The 19251-nt window shown below is 42.4% G+C and overlaps 2 protein-coding genes across 3 annotated transcripts; one reads left to right on the forward strand and one right to left on the reverse strand.

The window, feature by feature from the left end:
• Positions 1–1932: 1932 nt before the first annotated feature.
• On the reverse strand, positions 1933–11388 carry acbd3 (acyl-Coenzyme A binding domain containing 3). 2 transcript variants are annotated; one of them, XM_021318883.2, is made up of 8 exons: positions 11077–11388; positions 9142–9283; positions 8714–8854; positions 8380–8538; positions 7974–8148; positions 5887–6130; positions 5104–5388; positions 1933–3245 (listed from the first exon to the last, which is right to left on the reverse strand). In XM_021318883.2, the coding sequence occupies exons 1-8, from the start codon at positions 11342–11344 to the stop codon at positions 3031–3033; spliced, it is 1629 nt and encodes a 542-aa protein (XP_021174558.1). In that variant the 5' UTR covers positions 11345–11388; the 3' UTR covers positions 1933–3030. The 2 variants fall into 2 exon arrangements, with proteins under 2 accessions (XP_021174558.1, XP_012722868.1); XM_012867414.3 differs by having other exon boundaries at positions 5104–5391.
• Positions 11389–17388: 6000 nt separating this feature from the next.
• Positions 17389–19057, forward strand: mixl1 (Mix paired-like homeobox). The gene is made up of 4 exons (XM_021318913.2): positions 17389–17712; positions 17852–18075; positions 18183–18309; positions 18387–19057. The coding sequence occupies exons 1-4, from the start codon at positions 17616–17618 to the stop codon at positions 18953–18955; spliced, it is 1017 nt and encodes a 338-aa protein (XP_021174588.2). The 5' UTR covers positions 17389–17615; the 3' UTR covers positions 18956–19057.
• Positions 19058–19251: the final 194 nt, after the last annotated feature.

The following is a 19251-nucleotide window of genomic DNA, read 5'->3' on the forward strand; positions in this document are numbered from 1 at the left end:
TAAATGATCTAATCCCATTGAATGAATTTAAAGCCATGTTAAAATGTCATGTAATTGAAAAATGTAACTGCCCTATGTGAACTGTCTTTTCCTCTATGTGAGATTTTATCTATGTTGTACTTCTGTTTGTATTTTAACTGGTGTGCCGTCTTGGCCAGGTCTCCCTCGAAAAAGAGATCTTAATCTCAAGGGACTTCCTGGTTAAATAAAGGTTAAATAAAAAAAAAAATAAATAAAAAAAAAAGCCTTTATATCTGTGCTAATAAAAGCACAGCATTTTAAGATTAGAATATTTCATCAGACCAATAAAAAAGCAACGTTTCATACAGAAATTAGGGTTTTATAAAAAGTGTTTAATACCAACTTAAAGTTTTTTGGGTTTCTTTCCAAAAGGTACTTCTATTCTGAATATGACTGATTTAGATCCATGTTCGCCCCCCAAATGAAAATGGGAAAACAGATCGTCTCTTTCAGTGCTGGTGAGATAAGGAGCGGGCCCGGCCGTGTTTTCCTGTCCCAGGGTTCTTACTGGTGTCCTTGCATTCCCATCATTGCTGCCTTTGTTTGGTTCAGCTCATGTATGTCCTGGATTTTAACTTTTCCCCCCTTTCTCTCTCTCTCATTTGATACCTGTTTTGAAAAATAGTGGCAAATATTTTCTAGGATGTGCAGCTGCAAGATTAGAAAAGCGTTCCTGGTTTACTGAACAGGGCAAAGTCTAGAATTTGACTTTAGTAAGTTAGAGGTCTGCATCAATCTGGAAAAGAAAAGATTTAATTCTTTATTCCCCGTTCATGTCATGGTCGTGGCCTTATTTGGGTCCTTCTGTTCTATCCTTCCTGTCCATCCTTAACTTTCCCACATTCCTCCTTTACTTATGTATTTAATTTTGTAATTTTCTACCTCCCTTTTTTCTCTCGTCTGTCTTTTCCTTCCCCGTCTCTTGTCCTTGATTTGTGCTGTTATTCCTTGTGTAATCCCCCCACCCCCCAACATGTCATTTATTCCATCCTCCGTTGCTTGCTTCCTTCCTTCCTTCCTTTCTCCTTTATTTTATAAAAGGCCGAAAACTCTCAAAATCTGAGGCTGGAAAAAAATGGATTTTTACTCACTTTTTAGGAACCCTGAAGCAAAACCTAAGCAACTAGTGAGCTTTGATAAAGTTTCTAAGAGTAAAAAAGAAAAAAAAAACTGTTTAAAAGTTCATTTAATAGCAAACAAATCCTGTATCTACAACAGAAAAAACAGAGCTAAGGTGGCATTGCTGTCAAATGTGTAGATGTAAAAATAAGCCAAGGCAAAGTTCAGAAGATGAAGTTTAATCAAGATTAAATATATGCCCAAAAATGATTTTGCAACTTAAGAAAAAAAAAAAAAAAAAACATGAGAAAAAACAAAGGAACACAAGCTTCTCTGTCATACCAATAAAGTCTTATACTTTTTGCACTTTGAACACGTTGTGGGGGCAAAACGAAAACCTCATTCACCTTTATAATACAGTGCATTGATTTGCAAAAACCATCGCCGTCTTCCAGGTCTAAAAACCCCGCACACATAAACCCCATTTATTGAATTATTTACATACAAGGCTTGACCGACTAAAACCAACCGGTTAGAAATAAAGTTAACAAAAACGCATCCGTAGGTAGAGGAACGGCATCCACTGAGCCGTACGTAGTGACGACTTGACGCACGGGTCACTAAATGCAAGAGGATTTAAACGACTGGAAACTGATGAGCAGCCGTTACCTGCCTTTTGGGCACGCGCACGCAATGCAATGTGGGAAAAAAGACAAAAAACAAACAAACAGAAAACCCCTTTTTTCCTTCAGCCGTTGAATAACTCCCAAATTTAAACAGAACAATTCATCCAGCGGAGGCAAAAAACCAAACAAACAAACAAGTGGATGCATGAATGAAGGGGACGTGTCATGCAGACCACAAGCCGGCCATCCGACTCTGTTCCCAACGGCGGAGACGATCATCGTTTAGGCGATGCGAGGCAATCGGCGCCAGAGAGGGTGAAAACAAAACAGCGATTGTGCGCGGATGTAACGTCCAGCAACTTTCCCCAGGTAACATCACCACCATCCCATTTAATGTGATTTCGAAGGAATTTGTGTTTTAAACCTCCGACTACATGTGGTGAACCACAGAGAGAGGAAACAGCTGCCTAAAAAAAGAAAAAAACAAACATAAAACTGCATTTAAAAGTTGATTTTAGAGATTTTCCTGCATCGTGTGTCAAGATGAATCCCATCATTTTCTTCTGTTTTTATTACCCATCCTTCATAAATTATTTTAATTAATAATGTGAAAACGCCCCTGCTCTGCCTGGATGACCCTCTCCTGACTTCGGCCCATTGACACAAAACAAAAACAGTGATTATGTCCGTGCACGCTGACGCTTTTTAATGTGTGTTTACGCGAACCAGAGGAGCTCTGGCAAAGGCATAGTGTTATGAAGCACATTTCCAAAAACCTCAGGGGGGTGGGGGGGATAAACGACCACTGGTTCCGACAAAACAGGAAAAGTCGGCTCACAGTGTTGGACGCGGCGCGTTTCCGTCAGTCGCGCAAGGCCACGCTGGGATGTTCTGGGCCGGCGTGGTCAGCAGCAGCAGCAGGAGGAGGAGGAGGAGGAGGAGCTCAGAGGGGTGGGGAGGAGGAAAAGTGGTAGAACAAGTTTTGGGGGGAGACTCCTACAGCTTTGTGGACGCCAGTGCAGCAACGACGGTTGGTGAATTTACAAGGAATGCACATCCTTTCCCCCAAAAAAGGCTCAAAGAAGATGTGGAGCATGGTTGGAACTTGGTTCACGGCAGCACATACAGAATAAGTCAGTGAAATCTCCGTGGAGGGGCTCCACGTGTCTCTCTGGCTCCCTCTGGTGGTTTTACCCCCCACCGTAACGGATCCATTAGTCCTTCACACACACACAGGTACAGGCTGCCTTTACATACATCTCCACCTACACACACTTAATATGAACAAACGCTCCTCTTGGGTCTTCCTGGTCTTTAGTCAGGCTTATCTGGTATAGTATACTCTGTAGTAGACGCTCTTTGAGCGCCACAGCGAATAGGAATTGTCAAACTTGAGCAGATAGACGCCGCGGCCGGGGTACTGGTGGCTGCCGGCGTACACCTCCTCGTGACAGTCCCGCCGGTAAACCGGTACAATCTCGTCCACGTGAGGCTTCCCCGCCTCCTTCTTGGCCTTCTCCTCCTCGTTGGGCGGGTCACCTGAGGACACAAGAGCAACGGGGAAAGGTTGGACCGGAGAAATAAAGCCAACGCACAGATGCAGCTTCACAGGATGCAACAGAAGTTTCCTCTGGTTACGTGGGGGTTTGCGCACACTGCCAGTCAGCTGGCTGAAAGAAAGTACCCACACTTCTCCCTTGCTTTCAGAATATGGAAATATACTGCTCAAAAAAAATAATGGGAACGCTTAACACAATTTAACTCCAAGCGTTCCCTTTAGTTTTTGGAGCTCTATATTTCCGCTCGTACATCTAGTTAGTTAACAAGTATCAGGAATATCAGGAAAAGGTGAAACAAAGTTATCGCGGTGTGAGAATCCCGCCCAGCCAGTGCCTAGCTACCACCATCATGTTATCAATAGAAATAAAATATTCCCCGTGTTTATTGGCTCCATAATAACTTTTCTGGTTCTGAGGAAATTCCTTCAAACGTTCAATTTTCATATAAAGGGATCCATATTGGCTCAGTATCCGGTAGCGTGGAACTTTTTAATAAAAAATCAAATGTGCTGGTTAGAAAAAGCTAATTTATTTATAAAGGTGGAATCGGATCAGAAAACGATCCGTCTCGTTCCACGGACCTTTGCCACACGTCTTCCCCATCTTTCCTGATCAAGTCTCATGAATTAGAATTTGGTCTTTTAAATTATAAACTTGCTTTTAAAGTTTAGCTCAGTGTGATTTGTTTAGTGTTTTAATGCATTTAGTGTATTATTCCACTGTTTTGTTGATTTGATGTACTTTTTTGGTAAAGTGCCTGAGTATTCTAAAAAGCGCTTTTAAATAAAACATTTGATTGTTTTCTTGTAATAAGCCCAATAATGAAGCACGACGAGTCAAGTTTTTCACAACACTTTCAGTTTGAATAATTGTTTGAAATTATGTATTAATATAAATAAATGTAGCTTAAATCAATACTTTTTAACTTTGTATTTATTTTAAATCCTGGATCAGTTTTAGAGATGTTTTTTATCAATAAGTGATGTGCCCTATTTAAATAACATTAATTTGAGATTTGTTTGATGTATTTTAACACATGTTGGCTTGCTATCTTAATTTATAGAGACAGTTTCTGTTAATGCTTAGAGAATCGATCTTCCACTTTTGCTCACTGGCCTTATCTCCAGGCACATTTTCGGTTATCAGCCTTCGGAAGGAAAACTTTTTAAACACACTACAGATCATGTACTTTTTAATAAAAACGGTCATCGAGCCTCTGCTATATTGACCAGTTTTTTCCTGCACTGCCAATCAGCTGGCTGAAAGATGGCACCAATCGCTTAAATGAAGGACAGTTTTTGTTGTTTGGAAATACCTCCAGCTGCAATAAATAAAATAAAATAAAAAATGTTAAACTACAGCTGGTAAGCTACAACTACGTGCCGACCTGAGTCAGAATGTCTGACTAATCAACCTGCTATTATCGGCTTTTTATATCCCCAGAGTAAATAAACAAAGAGCACGAAAGCAAAAGGTGCACAATAAACAAATCTGTTTAGACATTAGTAGATATTAATATTTCTGCTTCAGAATATAAACAGATATTTTAATAACTATTATTTAACATGTTATATTATTTTGTTGTCTTTTAAATAACTACAATGACTTCATGTCATACATATTTAAAGATTTAGCAAAACTACAGCTAATTTTACCCAACATATTGTACCATGAGTCTCCAGTGTATCAGCTTGAATAAATGACAACATGTGTGTTTTCTGGACCTTTTTATAAAGCTTAAATCAAAACCAATCCAAACAACACGTAATAAAGGTGTAACGATGAATTGAGCTAGCCGCCACTGTGACGGCGACTCGATACCACCCAGATCCCCTCACCTTCATCATCCTCGTCTTCGTCGCTGGACTCCGACACGTGCACGCTGACTGAAGCCGTGGCGGCGTCTGTCCACTCAAAGAACACGCCAAAGCCAATGTCATAATAGTCTGTGGCAAACTCCCAGAACAGGTACGATCCCTCCTCGTGGGTGGGGACGCGCACCGTCACCACCTCGCCGCGCCCCACCGTGATCACGCTGTCGGGATCCTGCCGGATCTTCTCCTTGAAGTCCTTGATCTGCGGCCGCGTCCACATGGACGGCGCGGCTATGACCGGGGGCGAGTCTGCTGTGATTGGAGGAAGGACGGACATCTGTTAGACGGATCGGCCCACGACTCTGGCTCTGAACCTAACCTCGAGATTATCTGCAGCATGTAGAGGCTGAATGTCAAACAAGTAGCAACATCTAGCGGTCAGATTAATAACGTGGTCATAAAGTGCACGTGTGGGCGAAAGTGCGGCTATTTATCGGCCATTTTGTTCTCATCATCTCAGTGTTTTCAAATCAAATAAATGCCTTGCTCACTTCCTGCACGTCTCCTTTTTCCTGTGTTTGTGACGCTTGTGACCAGATACCTAAATCATATCATGTATCACTTGTTCCAGCACTTATCCTCCCTGCCTGCAAGGTCACATAAAGCACAGAGTGTGCCGCTTCCTCCCACCATTAGCTGCACTAAAAGGAAAATCTGGATCTCTCTTAGTGAGTTCAAATCCTCCACTTATTTTTTTTCCCCCGCCTAAGTGGAAAAAAAAAAAAAAAAAAACTACAGCCAACAAACCTAATAAAGGGCCGTTCTCAGAGACCTCCACCGCCGGCTCTGGCTCAGGCTCCCTGTCCATGCTCTCCGAGTACGAGTCTGAGTGGCCGCCGTTGAGCGTAGGAGCTTCCTCGCTGGAAAGTGGTGAAGCGGCACATAATGTCCCAGCGGCCGAGGCGGAGGTGATTTCGCCGCCGTTGAAGCTGTTGGAATCCAGGGTACCCTGCAGCGCCGAGTCGTTCTGCTGCTGCTTCTGTAAGGCCGCCTGCAACAAAAGGAGAACGGCAAAAAAGCAGCAGAACAAAGCGAGTTAGGAAAAAGAAATGAGGCGCTTCTGCAGAGCTAAATGGGGTCGTTTTGAGTCATGTAAGCTAAATTTAGGATGCAGGTTTCGAAATAACTAACAACAATAATAAACAATAATAATAATAATAATAATAATAATAATAGCTTTTCAAATGTGTTTCTAGCTCTCAGTCGTTTTCACGTTCTGCCATGCACTTCATTTATGATCTGGACCAACATAAAGTCTGAACGCCTCTTCACTACAACTTCACAACAGCTCCAGCTCAGTTAGACTGGACAGAAACGCATCTGAGGAGGTCATTTTCCATAACCTGACCCTAGCCAGATGTATTTCGCTCCGCCTAGCTCCACTCATCCATCTGGGACCTCTCCATAGGAATTGCCTTTTTTGAAGGCTGGGCCTTATCAAAAATCCTTGCATATGATTGGATAAGCCACTTGTCTGTCATCTTTATCGACGTGCTATTTCAACCACTCACACCTAAGCCAACCCGTGACGCTGATGAGAGCAACGCAGGAAAAAAACTAAACTTTTTTTTTTTTTAAATGTGTTTGTGGCTCTAGTGGCACGCGTTTTATTGACAGTGAGCTGACAGGAAGAGGGGGGAAGACAGGCGGCAAAGCACTGCGGGTCGGGGTCGATCCAGGGCCGACCACGTCGAGGACTAAAGGCCTCCTAATATGGTTAGCGCTAACCGCTACGCTACGGACGCGCCCCGGAAAACAAAACTTGCCAAATCCGGTCGGGAGAAGGGTGAAAACATGGTTTCCACCAACAAAAGCCTTCAGAGCCGTTCTCTGATGTTCTTTTAATGAAACAATATTAGGTAGATTGGACAATAAGGAAGAAATAGCAGCATCAATGTTAACGCTTGCTTCCTCGATGCGAGCCGCCATTGTTGAATCAAAACAGTCTCACGTCACGGTCGCTTCTCCACTACGTCACATCTATGAAACTCCAGCCCTGATTGGCTAGACCATAAAATTGGTTGGAGAAATCACTTTCTATGGGAGAGGTCCCAGATGGATGTGAGTGAAGTTAGGCGGAGCGACATACAGCTGGCGAGAGTCAGGTTACATTTTTCAGGTCTTGCCACAGATTCTCAACTGGATGGGTGTCTGGCCTCTGGACCATTCTAACCCAGCATCAGGCCGTGATCTAAACTATGTAACTCTAGCTCTGGCTGTATTCAGCTCCATCTTCCTTCCCATCAAACTCTGAACAGCCTCGCTGTCCCTTCAGCACGAAGCTGCTGCCGCCACCATATTTGACTGTGGAAATTGTGCGTTCGGGTCGAAGTGCAGCATTAATCGTCCATCTCATAATTTGCATGTTGGCCACAACGTTTCATTTTGGTCTCATCGGACCAGAGCACCTGGTTTCCTTCGTGCCTACATGACTTGAAGGAAACTTTAAAACCGGACTTCTCGTGGTTTCCTTTCCGATCGTTTCTTCTGGTTACTTTTCTAAACAAACCAGATTTGTGGGATGCACAACTAAGAGTATTCTCTTGAACAGGACCTCCCATCTGAGCAGTGGATATGTAGTTTGGCTATTTGTGGAGGCAGTGGGTTGCTCAAGGTTTTATTGAAGGCTATTAGATAAAATATACAGTTTCTTCTTTATTAGTAAAGAATTATAAAAACCTTGTGACCTGTTCCTTTGTCTGCCTCCATGTTGGTCTATCACATAACATTCTAATAAAATACATTAAAGCTTGTGGTTGCAATGTGGAAAAAGTCAATACTTTTGAAATGCGCTGCACATTTGCAAAGCAAGCTGCTGTATTTGTACTTGTTACCTGCTGCTGGGCCAGCTGGACCTGGTAGAGCTGTTGCATGTACTGCTGATAGTGCTGCTCCTGAAGCTGGCGGATAAGGCTCATCTGTTGTTCTGGGTTATTGGGGTACTGCTGCGCTGCGTACTGTTGGAACTGCACTGCCGTCTGGGCGTTTAACGCCGCCATGATCTGCTGTCTGCTTAGAACAACAACAACGGAGAGCTTTGTAAGTCGGGATGTGAGACAGGAGGAAAAAAACGTTTGCAGTTCAGGAAAACGGATTTGAGAATCCAGCGTCATGCTGAACTTCCAGGAGTTGAAGCTGCAGTCCTAAAGAAACCACACGCCTGCAAACGTCAGCGTTAACGCTGAAATGTGGAGCTCAGTTTTGCATTTTTCACTCAACACCTCCCGATGACCCACGTACTTCTGCTGCTCGATGCGTAGCCTCTCCATCTCCGCTTGTCTCCTTTCCTCGTCCTCTCTTCTCAACCTTTCCTCCTCCTCGAGCCTCTGTCTCTCCTCCTCCTGCCTTTGTCGCTCCCTCTCTTCCTCCTCTTGTCTCAGTCGCTCCTCCTCTTCTTTCCTAAAGATGGGCAGGAGTAGAGAACATACGCATTACTTAAAATCAAAGCAACATGTTCAATTAAAATGTAGCCATAAAAATGCTGCGCAAATTTCAGGCACATATGGGTTTGCAACTCTAAATATATCGAAGAATATTTGCCAAGTTAATAACTAGACACTGTAGCACACGTCACCTTTTCCGCTCCTGCTCCTCCCTTTCAATCCTGTGCGATATGACGTAAGGAGCGAAGAGGTTACAGCACTTGTTCAGGAGCTTGACAAACTCCACCATCGCCTCCTCTTTTTCCATGTTACCAAGGGAGGCCCACTCCTTCCTTCACATGAAGCAAGACGGAAGGCAAACAGCACAGTTAGTCAACGGATAAACAGCAATAATTGTTCTCTGCTAATCAGAAACCTGGATGAATGATAATCTAGCGCAGTAAAAGAGTCCTTAGAAAACGTTCTAATTGATTTTAGCTTTTTATCAATGGGAGTTAGAAACTTTTAAAAGGCCGAGAGCAGCCCATCTGTGAGGACAAAATGTTTAGTTTTCTCATGCACACAAAATTCTAATAAATGCACATTTCACATGAAAGTAAAGTCGGTTTTCCGGGGTTACCTGCGGTCATTTCCCAGGACATCGAAGAAGCCGACTTCTGGGGAGGCATCGGGATTGTAAGGGCCCAGCAACACCTGCTTGTGAAGGGCCACCAGCCGAAGCTTCTCCTCATATGTAGGGTGGAAGGCCTTGCCATCTTTATCTAATCAGAAAGAAAATGAAAAAAAAAATGAAAAAATAAAAAAACACAGGGACGTGGGAGAATTTAGTTAGCTTTTTTTTTTTTTTTTATACCAACCCACACTGATAAAAAGTCCCTGAATATTGTAACAAACATGTTATACTCTACAAGGATGCAGCAGAGACTAAAATAGCTTGGGTACGTTGCTGCGAGGACGTTTAGTTTATTCCAAACAGGAGTGGAAAATAAGAGTAAAAGAAACAGAAAAATAACGTAACATGTATAATCAAAAAGAGATTTCACAGCATTCACAGCAACGCAGCTTTATGTCATGCTCAAAAGGAGGTGGGTGGGTGTGGGGGAAATCTAAACTTGTTAAACCAGACCTCAGTGCCTCAATATCAAAACTGTCCCCATCTGAACATGTAGATGCATCCGTCAGGCATCGGTGGCCATCGGGCCTTATACTTGTGTTTAAATATTAAGCGTAACTTGTGTCAAAATGGGTTTATTATGTGGCATTATATTATTTTTCCACACATACATACACAGCAAAACAAAACATTACACACACTACAACAGATACCAACACAAGACCCATTCAAAAGGCAGGCCCTCCTTAAATAAATATACTTTTAGTGAAAAATCTTTTAAGCTTCTTTTTTTTTTCTTTAAACAGACCGAGGGACTGTAGCTCACTTATTTATTTTGTACAGTTAATCGTCAATATGATAATCAATGCAGAAAAATCAATCAATCAATCAATGGAAACTAAGCAGGGCTGCTTTGAGAAAGGGGGCCACTTCTGAATAAATGAATAATATCGCAACAGCGTTTATAGTTTTTTGTTTTTTTAGCAGGGCAGAGTAGACCATCTGGGCAAGGGGGATGGTGTGTGTGTGTGTGCAGATTTATAGCCAACCGAGGAGAGCAAGAGGCAGATTTGTGCACAGCTTTATTTAAACATGTAGATCTAAGCCTAACTGAGACACCGGTGAAAAAAAAACACAAAGCAGAGATTTTCTCTGTGCAGAACCAGGCCACAAGCTGTTTGCACAGTCATCAGTAATGTTCTGCGCTATTAAAAAAAAATAACCCACATGTCAGGTGTTCAAGAGCTTGATCACACTTCGGAGCGTCTCTCTTAAATCGACTATGGCGGCGTGGGCCCGGAGAACACATTTAAAGGCTATTCCGGAGGGTTGACAGCAACGCTGTTAAACGAGTAGTCGGGCAAACACAATCACGGTCACGACGGTTCAAAATACGAGTAAAGCGACCGGGGCACGCCTCGATCCTCAGAAGTAACCCTTGGAAATTAAGATGTGTTAAATTTACATCCATGCACGCGCCATTTGGGCTGCAGTAAAAATAATAGAGAGGGTAAAAAAAAAAAAAAAAAAGGCAGGGCGTGTTAAAAGACCCCAAACAAGTCGGCACCGGATTCTTTTTCAGAGAGGACAAACCGCTTCAGCTGACGTGACAAGACGTGGATGCCTCCACTTGAAAACGGCATAAACCACTCAGAACCGACCGGTAACGGCGTCTTTCCGTCACCGACGAGTCCAAACGAACTCCTCAAACGCGTTGTTCTTGTTTGACGCCTCAACGGTCAGCCGGACGCGTCCGTTAGCCGCTGGTTAGCTAGAACGCGACTGACAGTTAGCAGCTAGCGCTAGCATAAAAAAAAAAATGCTAACCGCGGCTAGGAGCAAGCCTGGCTCTCAGCGCAGCACGCGCTTCAACAATCACGTGCCGGTCAGCGTCAAAGCCGTTACATCGTTAAAAAATTATATATTTAAAAAAAAAAATACCTTTAAAAAATTTAAGGGCCAGTCCGTACAGCTCCTGCAGAGGGAAGCCCCATTTCCTCTCTAGCGCAGCTTTGCCTGCCTCTCCATCGTCGCCCTCTTCGTCCGCCGGCTTATCGGTCTCAGGCTGCGTGGCTGCGGGATTCGGTTCTTCGACCTGGTTCTGCTCGCCCTCCGGGTCGGGGCTGAGGGTGAGGCCGTCGATGGACACTTCGAGGCGGCTGGTCGTGGCGCTGTCGAGGTCGCCGCTCTGAACCTCTGTCGCCATCATTGTAGACTGTCAGCTGAAGCAGCCACGTACCTACTTCCGTTTAGTCCTGCCGGAACATCCGCTTGTTATTTTTTTTTTTTTCTTCTCTTAACAAGTAAACAGTGACGAGGCTTTAACTAGTGAGCCGAGGTAGAACGCATTGGATTATTTACTCATTTAATATAGACTTGAGCGAAAAATAAATAAATACTGCATACTATAATGACAGAGGGTAGGGAAATTTAAAAAATTATAGTTGTATTAACATTTTTAAAACCAATAGAATCAAGGGCAGTGTCTATCATATTTCATTATTCATTCATCATATATTCAGTATCATTATCCATAATTATCAGCAAATATTCATTATCATATATCATATTTCATTATTCAGTAGTCAGTTTTTGTACTTGATAGCTGACGACCCATCTATATATTAGGACAACACAATAAACAAATTATCTCCAATTATTGGCTCCAAACGTACATCTGGTGTTCATTGCCAACCAATAAATGTAGGGGCCAATGCACAATTAAATTTGGGGACTTTAATCGCAGCTTTAAGGAGCACCAAGGTGCCCCTTCCACCATTTCATACCTTTGAAGGTTTAGTAGATAGATAGATAGATAGATAGATAGATAGATAGATAGATAGATAGATAGATAGATAGATAGATAGCCTTTTGAAAAAGGCTCTATTTTTAAAAATTGGAACCTTTTAAGAAGTTGTGTTGTGTTTTTCATCACAACTGGTTTTGAAATGAACCCAGCATTTCAGAAAAAGATCATACCCAAAATCAAACAGGTTGGTGGTGGTGGTGTCATGGTCTGGGGGATGCTTCGGTGCGACTTCACAATCAGAATCAGTTTTACTTGCCAGGCTTATGTACACACACGTGAGGAATTTGATTCTGGATTGTACAATGCTCACAATGTGCTTACATATATAATTATACAATAACACAGTAATGCAGTAATAAAAACCGGCTGCAAAAACCATATGAAAACACTGCAAACAAGCCTGCAGATTGAGACAAAAAGGCAACAGTGCAAAAACCCAGGAGTAACTATTATTTCCATTGTTGTTATTATTATGTATGTATGTGTCTGAGGTGAGAGTGATGCACAGGTGCACATACACATACAAACTTGCAGTGATTAATGGAACCATGGAGTTCACTTTCAACCAGAAAGTCAGTTTTTGACCAGCTCCGGCACACATGGGTTATACAGAAGGAGAATGATCTGAAGAGCACCGAGCAAGTCCTCCGACGAATGGCAAAAATGAATAGATATATAAATAACGATTTTGGTGTGGCCTTAACAAAGTCTGGGCTTAAATCTGACTGAAAAGCTCTGAGGAGACCTTCAGTCGGATGACCCATGCTTGAAAACTCTTATACCAGGCTGAAATAAAGACATTTTGCAACGTAAAAGATTCTTAGCATCTTTATAAAAAGATTACCAAACAAGCATATTTGGTAATCTGAAACAAACAAGAAAAAAAAAAACTTTGGAGGGGCCAAACACTTTATCACAACCCTGTGCACCATGTATGGATTTGATGGCTTGGCTCTGGTTTTGGTTGGGAAAGTAAAACCAAGGCTGGCTTTGGAGGTTCTATAAGAATAAGAATAAAATCTACATCATAATGAGAAAAATGAAAAGCGGTATTTATTATACAATTATAAAAAGGTTCTGTTATAACTAGACAAACCTATAAAAAATAAAATAATAATCAATGAATAACCTTTGGTTACCAAAATTAAAGTTGCATTGTCATGTTTAAAGTTAAAATATCAAAATGCTCCATTTAAATCAATAAAACTTGGAAATGGTGATACAAAGTATATTAAAAAGAATAACCTCCTTCACCCCACCATAAAAATCTCAAAGAAAACAAGAAAAGGGAGGTATAAGACATTGTGGGAACATTAAACTACTGTAATCGTAAACGATAAAACGTGGCCATGTTCAGAGACCCAAAACAACCTAAGAATTGCTGTTTGCCTTTTATTTCTTCCAATTACTGCCCCTGATGTTCAGAGGAAAAGTTAAGAGGAACGGGTAAGAACGGGCCTCCACCAGAATCTGGCCTTACTTTGCAGTAAACTAAAATATCTCCGAAATACACAAACGCCTGCACTGAAAGGAAAGGCTCATAAAGCAGCTGACACTTTCACATATCTCTGCAAACCTTTGAGGATGACTGCACCAGCCTGTCTGTAGAACAAACGCATGCGAGTCAGATCAAACTGTTAGCTTCCCCGAGTGCTTTAAAGGTGTGAATATGTTTTTGTTTTTTGGGATCCTGGGGGCAGCTGCTGACCGGAAATGGCCATTAATCCCTACGTGTCTCTGCTGTCTGAAGTGCAGTCCTCGCTGCACCTAAAACAAAACTACTCTTTTGAACTCTTTTTGTTTCATTCCTGTAACCTAAAACCAAATGATCCCGGTGATAATAATTATAAACTTTGTGCGCCTCTTCCTGCAGTTGGTTTGCTAAATTTGCAAAGCCCGTTTCTGCAGATTTAGGGCTAGGAAGCATATTGTGGATTATAAAAAAAAACAAAAACATGGCTCTCAGAGGAGCTGTCACTCACGGCCGCAAGGGAGCTGGAAGTGTAACACCCTGGTTTTGCATAGCAATATGGTCTGTGTTCACACGCAATACCCAATTAGGGTCCTCAGACAGAGCGACCGACAGAACTGTGAATGGCCCAAGCAACAAGCGCATCCTACCTGAACAAAGGTGAAGGCGACAAAGCGCTGAGATCAATAAGCACTAATGCTGATGGGAAACGACACAGCAGGTATCAGGTGAATTCACAAAGCTATAGCAAGTTCACCGCCGCACACAAGGCTGGGTGATATATATTCGCTCTGCTGTAGTTTTGGTAAAAAAAGGAAGACAGAAAAAAAGAAAAGAAGCTATAACTAAAATGTAATTATATTGCCAAACATGGGGCCTTTTTTCCTAGTGGTTTACCGCAGCAAGAGATTAAGCCAATAAATCTTGTGAGTCACACGGAGTCTGCAGTTCGTTCTGCGAAGAGGTTTGGCAACGTTAAAGTCATCCCACACCCAGAAAAGTTGAATGTGTGGTGAAACACTGTTTTTTTTTTTTTACACTTTTATGTCATTCGCCTAAAATTGTGACCGAATACACTGTTTAAATAAAAGCAAATTGACAAAAGCAGACAAATCATTCTGTCTGCAGTCCTGGCTGATCTCTTGACCTGATCCCCCCTCTGACTCTTATAAAGATGAGTCTGCTCATAACAAGTGCCCACTCCTTTAGTCCTCTTTTCAACAGGAGTTTGTGTATTCAGACTGACACCGGTCCCACTTAGAAAGAGAGAGAAGCATAATCCCAATAGAGGATTATCTTTCAAGCAAAAACAAACAAACAAAAAAAAACACTAGTTAAACCTTTTTTAAGGATGTTTGGATGATTCAACAATAAACTTAAATGTATTTTACTGAGATGTTATGCCATAGACCAGGAGGCTGCAACGTTCACAGTCTAAAGAGCCATTTTGCCTTCAGTCCACTTGAATTGAACTCGTTCAGAGCCCCAAATGTTGCCTGGCCTTTTGAAAAAAGGACAAGTTATAATTTTTGATAAAGATCTGCTGTAGGAAATATGTTGTCATTGTTAAAGAAACGTCCTTTTATGTCTATTTTGAGGTTTAAAAAAAGATGACGGATGGGATGTTGACATTTGTGGATAATGATGTAAATTAAATCCAACATAATGAAAAAATATTGATTTAAAATAAAATATTACTGGCACTTTCACCATCATTCTGCTGTGAAAATTAAAAGCAATTATTCCAAGAAAAAACTGCTAAAACCTGTATTTATTATCACTATTACATTTAAATACCACAATAAAAATATTATTTGTAGTCAAAGTTATTAAGAGCCACTGTGGAAGGTCCAAAGAGCCACAGGTTGCAGACCCCTGCCATAGACCAACACAAAGTAGTACATGATTGAGGGGAAATAATAAAAAAAAAAAAAAGAAATAAAACAAATGGGGCATTTCGCCCCTTTTGAGATAATATTCTCTGGAACCACGTTTTGGAAGTCTTTTGGGGTACACATCTGCCTCGTGTAAATATCTAGAAACCAGAATGTCTGCTAATTCTATGGGAAGAACTTCAAGCTCGGTCACATTGGACAGAGATCACCTAGAAATTACAATTTTAGGTTTTACCGGCAATCTTAAATCAGATTTAGGTCTGACTAGGCCATTATAACACATGAATATATGAAATGCTGTACTTTTCAGGGATATCGACCTTAGCAGAGCCTCTGTCGCCGTTCTTTAAGTATTTCTCTTCCTATTTAGCTTCATCTACTCCGACCACCTTCCCCGTCCTCGTTGGGGAAAAGCACCCCCACAGCATGATGCCACCAACACTATGTCTGAGCGACGCACACTGCCACACACAACATTACGGACATCAGCCCAAGACGTTCCACATTGTTCTCATCTCATCAGAGCATCTAGATCTGCAGTTTTCCTCTACATCAGGGGTCCGCAACCTGTGGCTCTGGAGCCGCAAGTGGCTCTTTGGACCTTCCACTGTGGCTCTTAATAACTTTGGCTACAAATAATATTTCTATTATGGTATTTAAATGTAACAATGATAATAAATGCAGGTTTTCAGCAGTTTTTACTTGGAATAATTTATTTTAATGTTCACAACAGAATGATGCTAAAAGTGCCAGTAATATTTAATTTTAAATCAATATTTTTTCATTATGTTGGAAACTATGATTTATTTTACATCATTATCCACAAATGTCAACATCCCATCCGTCATCTTTTTTTAAACCTCAAAATAGACATACAAGGACGTTTCTTTAACAATGACAACATATTTCCTACAGTAGATCTTTATCAAAAATTATAACTTGTCCTTTTTTCAAAAGGCCAGGCAACATTTGGGGCTCTGGACGAGTTTAATTCAAGTGGACTGAAGGCAAAATGGCTCTTTAGACTGTGAACGTTGCAGCCCCCTGAATGTCTATGGCATAACATCTCAGTAAAATACATTTAAGTTTATTGTTGAACCATCCAAACATCCTTAAAAAAGGTTTAACTAGGGTTTTTTGTTTGTTTGTTTTGCTTGAAAGATAATCCTCTATGATTTTTCTTTATACATCATGATCCACAAATATCAACATCCCGTCCACCCTCAAACCTCAAAATAGACATAAAAGGGTGTTTCTTTAACGATGACAACATATTTCCTACAGTAGATCTTTATCAAAAATTATACCTCGTCTTTTTTTCCAAAAGGCCAGGCAACATTTGCGGCTCTGGACGAGTTTAATTCAAGTGGACTGAAGGCAAAATGGCTCTTTAGACTGTAAAGGTTGCAGGTTCCTGCTCTACACTGCAAAAACGGAACTAGAAATAAGTAAAATATTCTTTAAAATGAATGTATTTGTCCTTGATTTGAGCAGGTAAATAAGATGATTTGCCAATGGAATAAGATGTTTGCACTTAAAATAGGAACAATTCATCTTCATCATCTTATTTCAAGTGCAGGATGTCTAAATATCTTATTTTAGGGGTCAAAATACTCATTCCATTGGCAAATAATCTTATTTACCTGCTCAAATCAAGGATAAATACACTAATTTTAAGAACATTTTACTTATTTTTAGATCTGTTTTTGCAGTGTACATGGACTTCATTCAACAATGGTTTTATTCGTGCCACTTTTCCCCACAAAGGCCAGCTTTGTGGAGGGGACAAAAAAAAAAAAAGATGTCCTTTCAAAAGATTCTCAACCTGAGCTCAGGATCTCCAAAGTTAATGGTACTCTGATCCGTCCTGTCACTTTAGGCGGACGGCAGTGTCACACCGAGCCCTTTGAAGAAAACGTCCGTCCAGTTTCCGACCGTCTGCCTTTGAAGACCACCGGTCCATTAGTGTAGCTTCACCCATGAAATAAAGGGGAAAAAAGAGCGTATAAATATTTTCTCAGTCGATGTGTATTGAGGGCCGCAGCTTCCATTAACCCCCGCCTTTGAACAGGTCCATCGCTCCGGGTGTCGTGGCTTCACACCTCCGCGGGCACCGCAGTCGTCTGAAGTGGCTGCAGCGGCCGCTCCAGTGCCAGTCGACCCCGATGGCCGACCCATTCACACGTCCGGACAGCATCCACCTTTGATCGCCGGAGGGATTTATTATAAGTCGAGCAAGCGCAGAGGTCTCGATCTCAGTCAGACGCTGGGGAGGGCAAAGACGCGGAGGATCAGATCAGAGATCATGTCAGCGGTCCGTGGGAATATGCGCGTCGGGGACCTGAGCCACTTCCAGATGTATCCAGAGGGGCCTCTGCAGACGAACGGCGCGGTGACTTCGGGTGAGTGTCCGGAAGGTTCTAACATTTGTGTAAAAAAAAAAAAAAAAAAACGCGATTTTCGGCAGCTGTACGCGACCTCCACTCCGACTGGTCCTGTGCGTAAATTTACGCATTCTCCCCCCCAAAAAAACCCTTCCAGATTACGGAGCCCCCTCGGAGGTTACGAACTACTTTGCCCCAGCAAACTCTGGAGCGAGGGCGGACAAGTGCGTCGCCATACTGACCCACAGGAGAAAGAGGACCAACTTCACCCAGCAGCAGATCGAGGTGCTGGAGAAAGTTTACTCCGACACCAAATATCCAGACATCTACCTGAGAGAGAGGCTGGAGGCCCTGACTGGCCTGCCGGAGTCCAGGATTCAGGTAGCGTCCCTTGGGTTGAATGATTTCTCAAGAGCATTGAGGGGGGTTTACTGACTGATTCGTCAAACAAATCACTCACGCTTGTTTTTTTCTTTCTCTCGTTTCAGGTGTGGTTTCAGAACAGGAGGGCCAAGTCTCGTCGCCAAGTTGGCTCCTCTGTGCCCACAAAAGCATCCAGCACATCATCCGGAGGACCCTTTGGGCAACTACCAAGCAGAATTGGCCCAGAGAAAGGTAATTATCAACTAAAGTCACTATAATTAACCCGATGTATGGAAGGATTTTTTCCTTACTTGCCTTCTTTCTTTTAGTCTATGATAGCCATGGTACTGAGGTACGCAGGGCGGGAGCTTTTGGTCCAGAGGATGGCTTCAGGCCCACGGTGGAGCACAGCACAGAGGACGTTCTCAGGACCAGTCTACAGCCCAAATCCAGTTGCTACGACCACATGCCACCTTCCTGCATCTACGACAAGGGAACCGGAGCCACGGCAGAGCAGACGCAGCCGATCAAGCCTGCCGGGGCCGTCCCGAGATGCAGCATCCCCCTTTACCCCAGCGAGCCGGAGCACCATCCAAGAATCAAAAGCAACGCGTCTGGCAACCACGGTCCGAAGGTTCTGGTGGAGTATGACAATTACCCACCGAATAAAACCATCGGACCCGAGATGAAAGTCGTGATCCCCCCCTTGCCGACCCAAACCAGCTTCGGCAGGTCGTCCCCAAAGGATAAGGAATGCCAAATGCAGTATCGGCAACCGCGGGCCACGGAGAGGTTCGACCAGTTTTCTCCAATCTATAACCTGGAGGCCCAGGACGTGAGCGACTCCGACTCAGACTGGGAACACGATGCCATGGCCGGCTTTGGTGGCTTTATGTGACCTGTGCAAAGAGCCGACGTTAAGAACTCCACATGTATGATAAAATGATAATAATGAAATTCTGTATTTAATATAAAGCTGTACTAAGACCGACTGGTTAAAACCAAAACTAGAATAAATAAAATAAAAAAATCTTTATCTGTATTAACTGGACTGTATTTGTGAATAAAATTCAACGACCAAAATCAGTTGGAATTGCATGTTTAATATAAAAAGAGGGAAACATTTATATACAATTGCCCTGAGGCGCACTCATATACATCTGTACAGAACAAACAGGAAGGAAAGTGTTGACT

The sequence above is a fragment of the Fundulus heteroclitus genome, chromosome 15, assembly GCF_011125445.2.
Source record: "Fundulus heteroclitus isolate FHET01 chromosome 15, MU-UCD_Fhet_4.1, whole genome shotgun sequence".
In the NCBI taxonomy this organism is placed as follows: Eukaryota; Metazoa; Chordata; class Actinopteri; order Cyprinodontiformes; family Fundulidae; genus Fundulus; species Fundulus heteroclitus.

What these genes read in the sequence shown, in the direction of transcription:
- acbd3 (XM_012867414.3), bottom strand. Translation starts at nt 11,344, where the DNA reads ATGATGGCGACAGAGGTTCAGAGCGGCGACCTCGACAGCGCCACGACC. An exon ending in GAGGAGCAGGAGCGGAAAAG is followed by an intron (nt 8,539 to 8,713) that starts GTGACGTGTGCT and finishes GCCCATCTTTAG; the next exon opens with GAAAGAAGAGGAGGAGCGAC. An exon ending in CGAAGACGAGGATGATGAAG is followed by an intron (nt 3,246 to 5,103) that starts GTGAGGGGATCT and finishes TTGTGTCCTCAG; the next exon opens with GTGACCCGCCCAACGAGGAG.
- mixl1 (XM_021318913.2), top strand. Translation starts at nt 17,616, where the DNA reads ATGTCAGCGGTCCGTGGGAATATGCGCGTCGGGGACCTGAGCCACTTC. An exon ending in GAACGGCGCGGTGACTTCGG is followed by an intron (nt 17,713 to 17,851) that starts GTGAGTGTCCGG and finishes AAACCCTTCCAG; the next exon opens with ATTACGGAGCCCCCTCGGAG. An exon ending in CAGAATTGGCCCAGAGAAAG is followed by an intron (nt 18,310 to 18,386) that starts GTAATTATCAAC and finishes TCTTTCTTTTAG; the next exon opens with TCTATGATAGCCATGGTACT.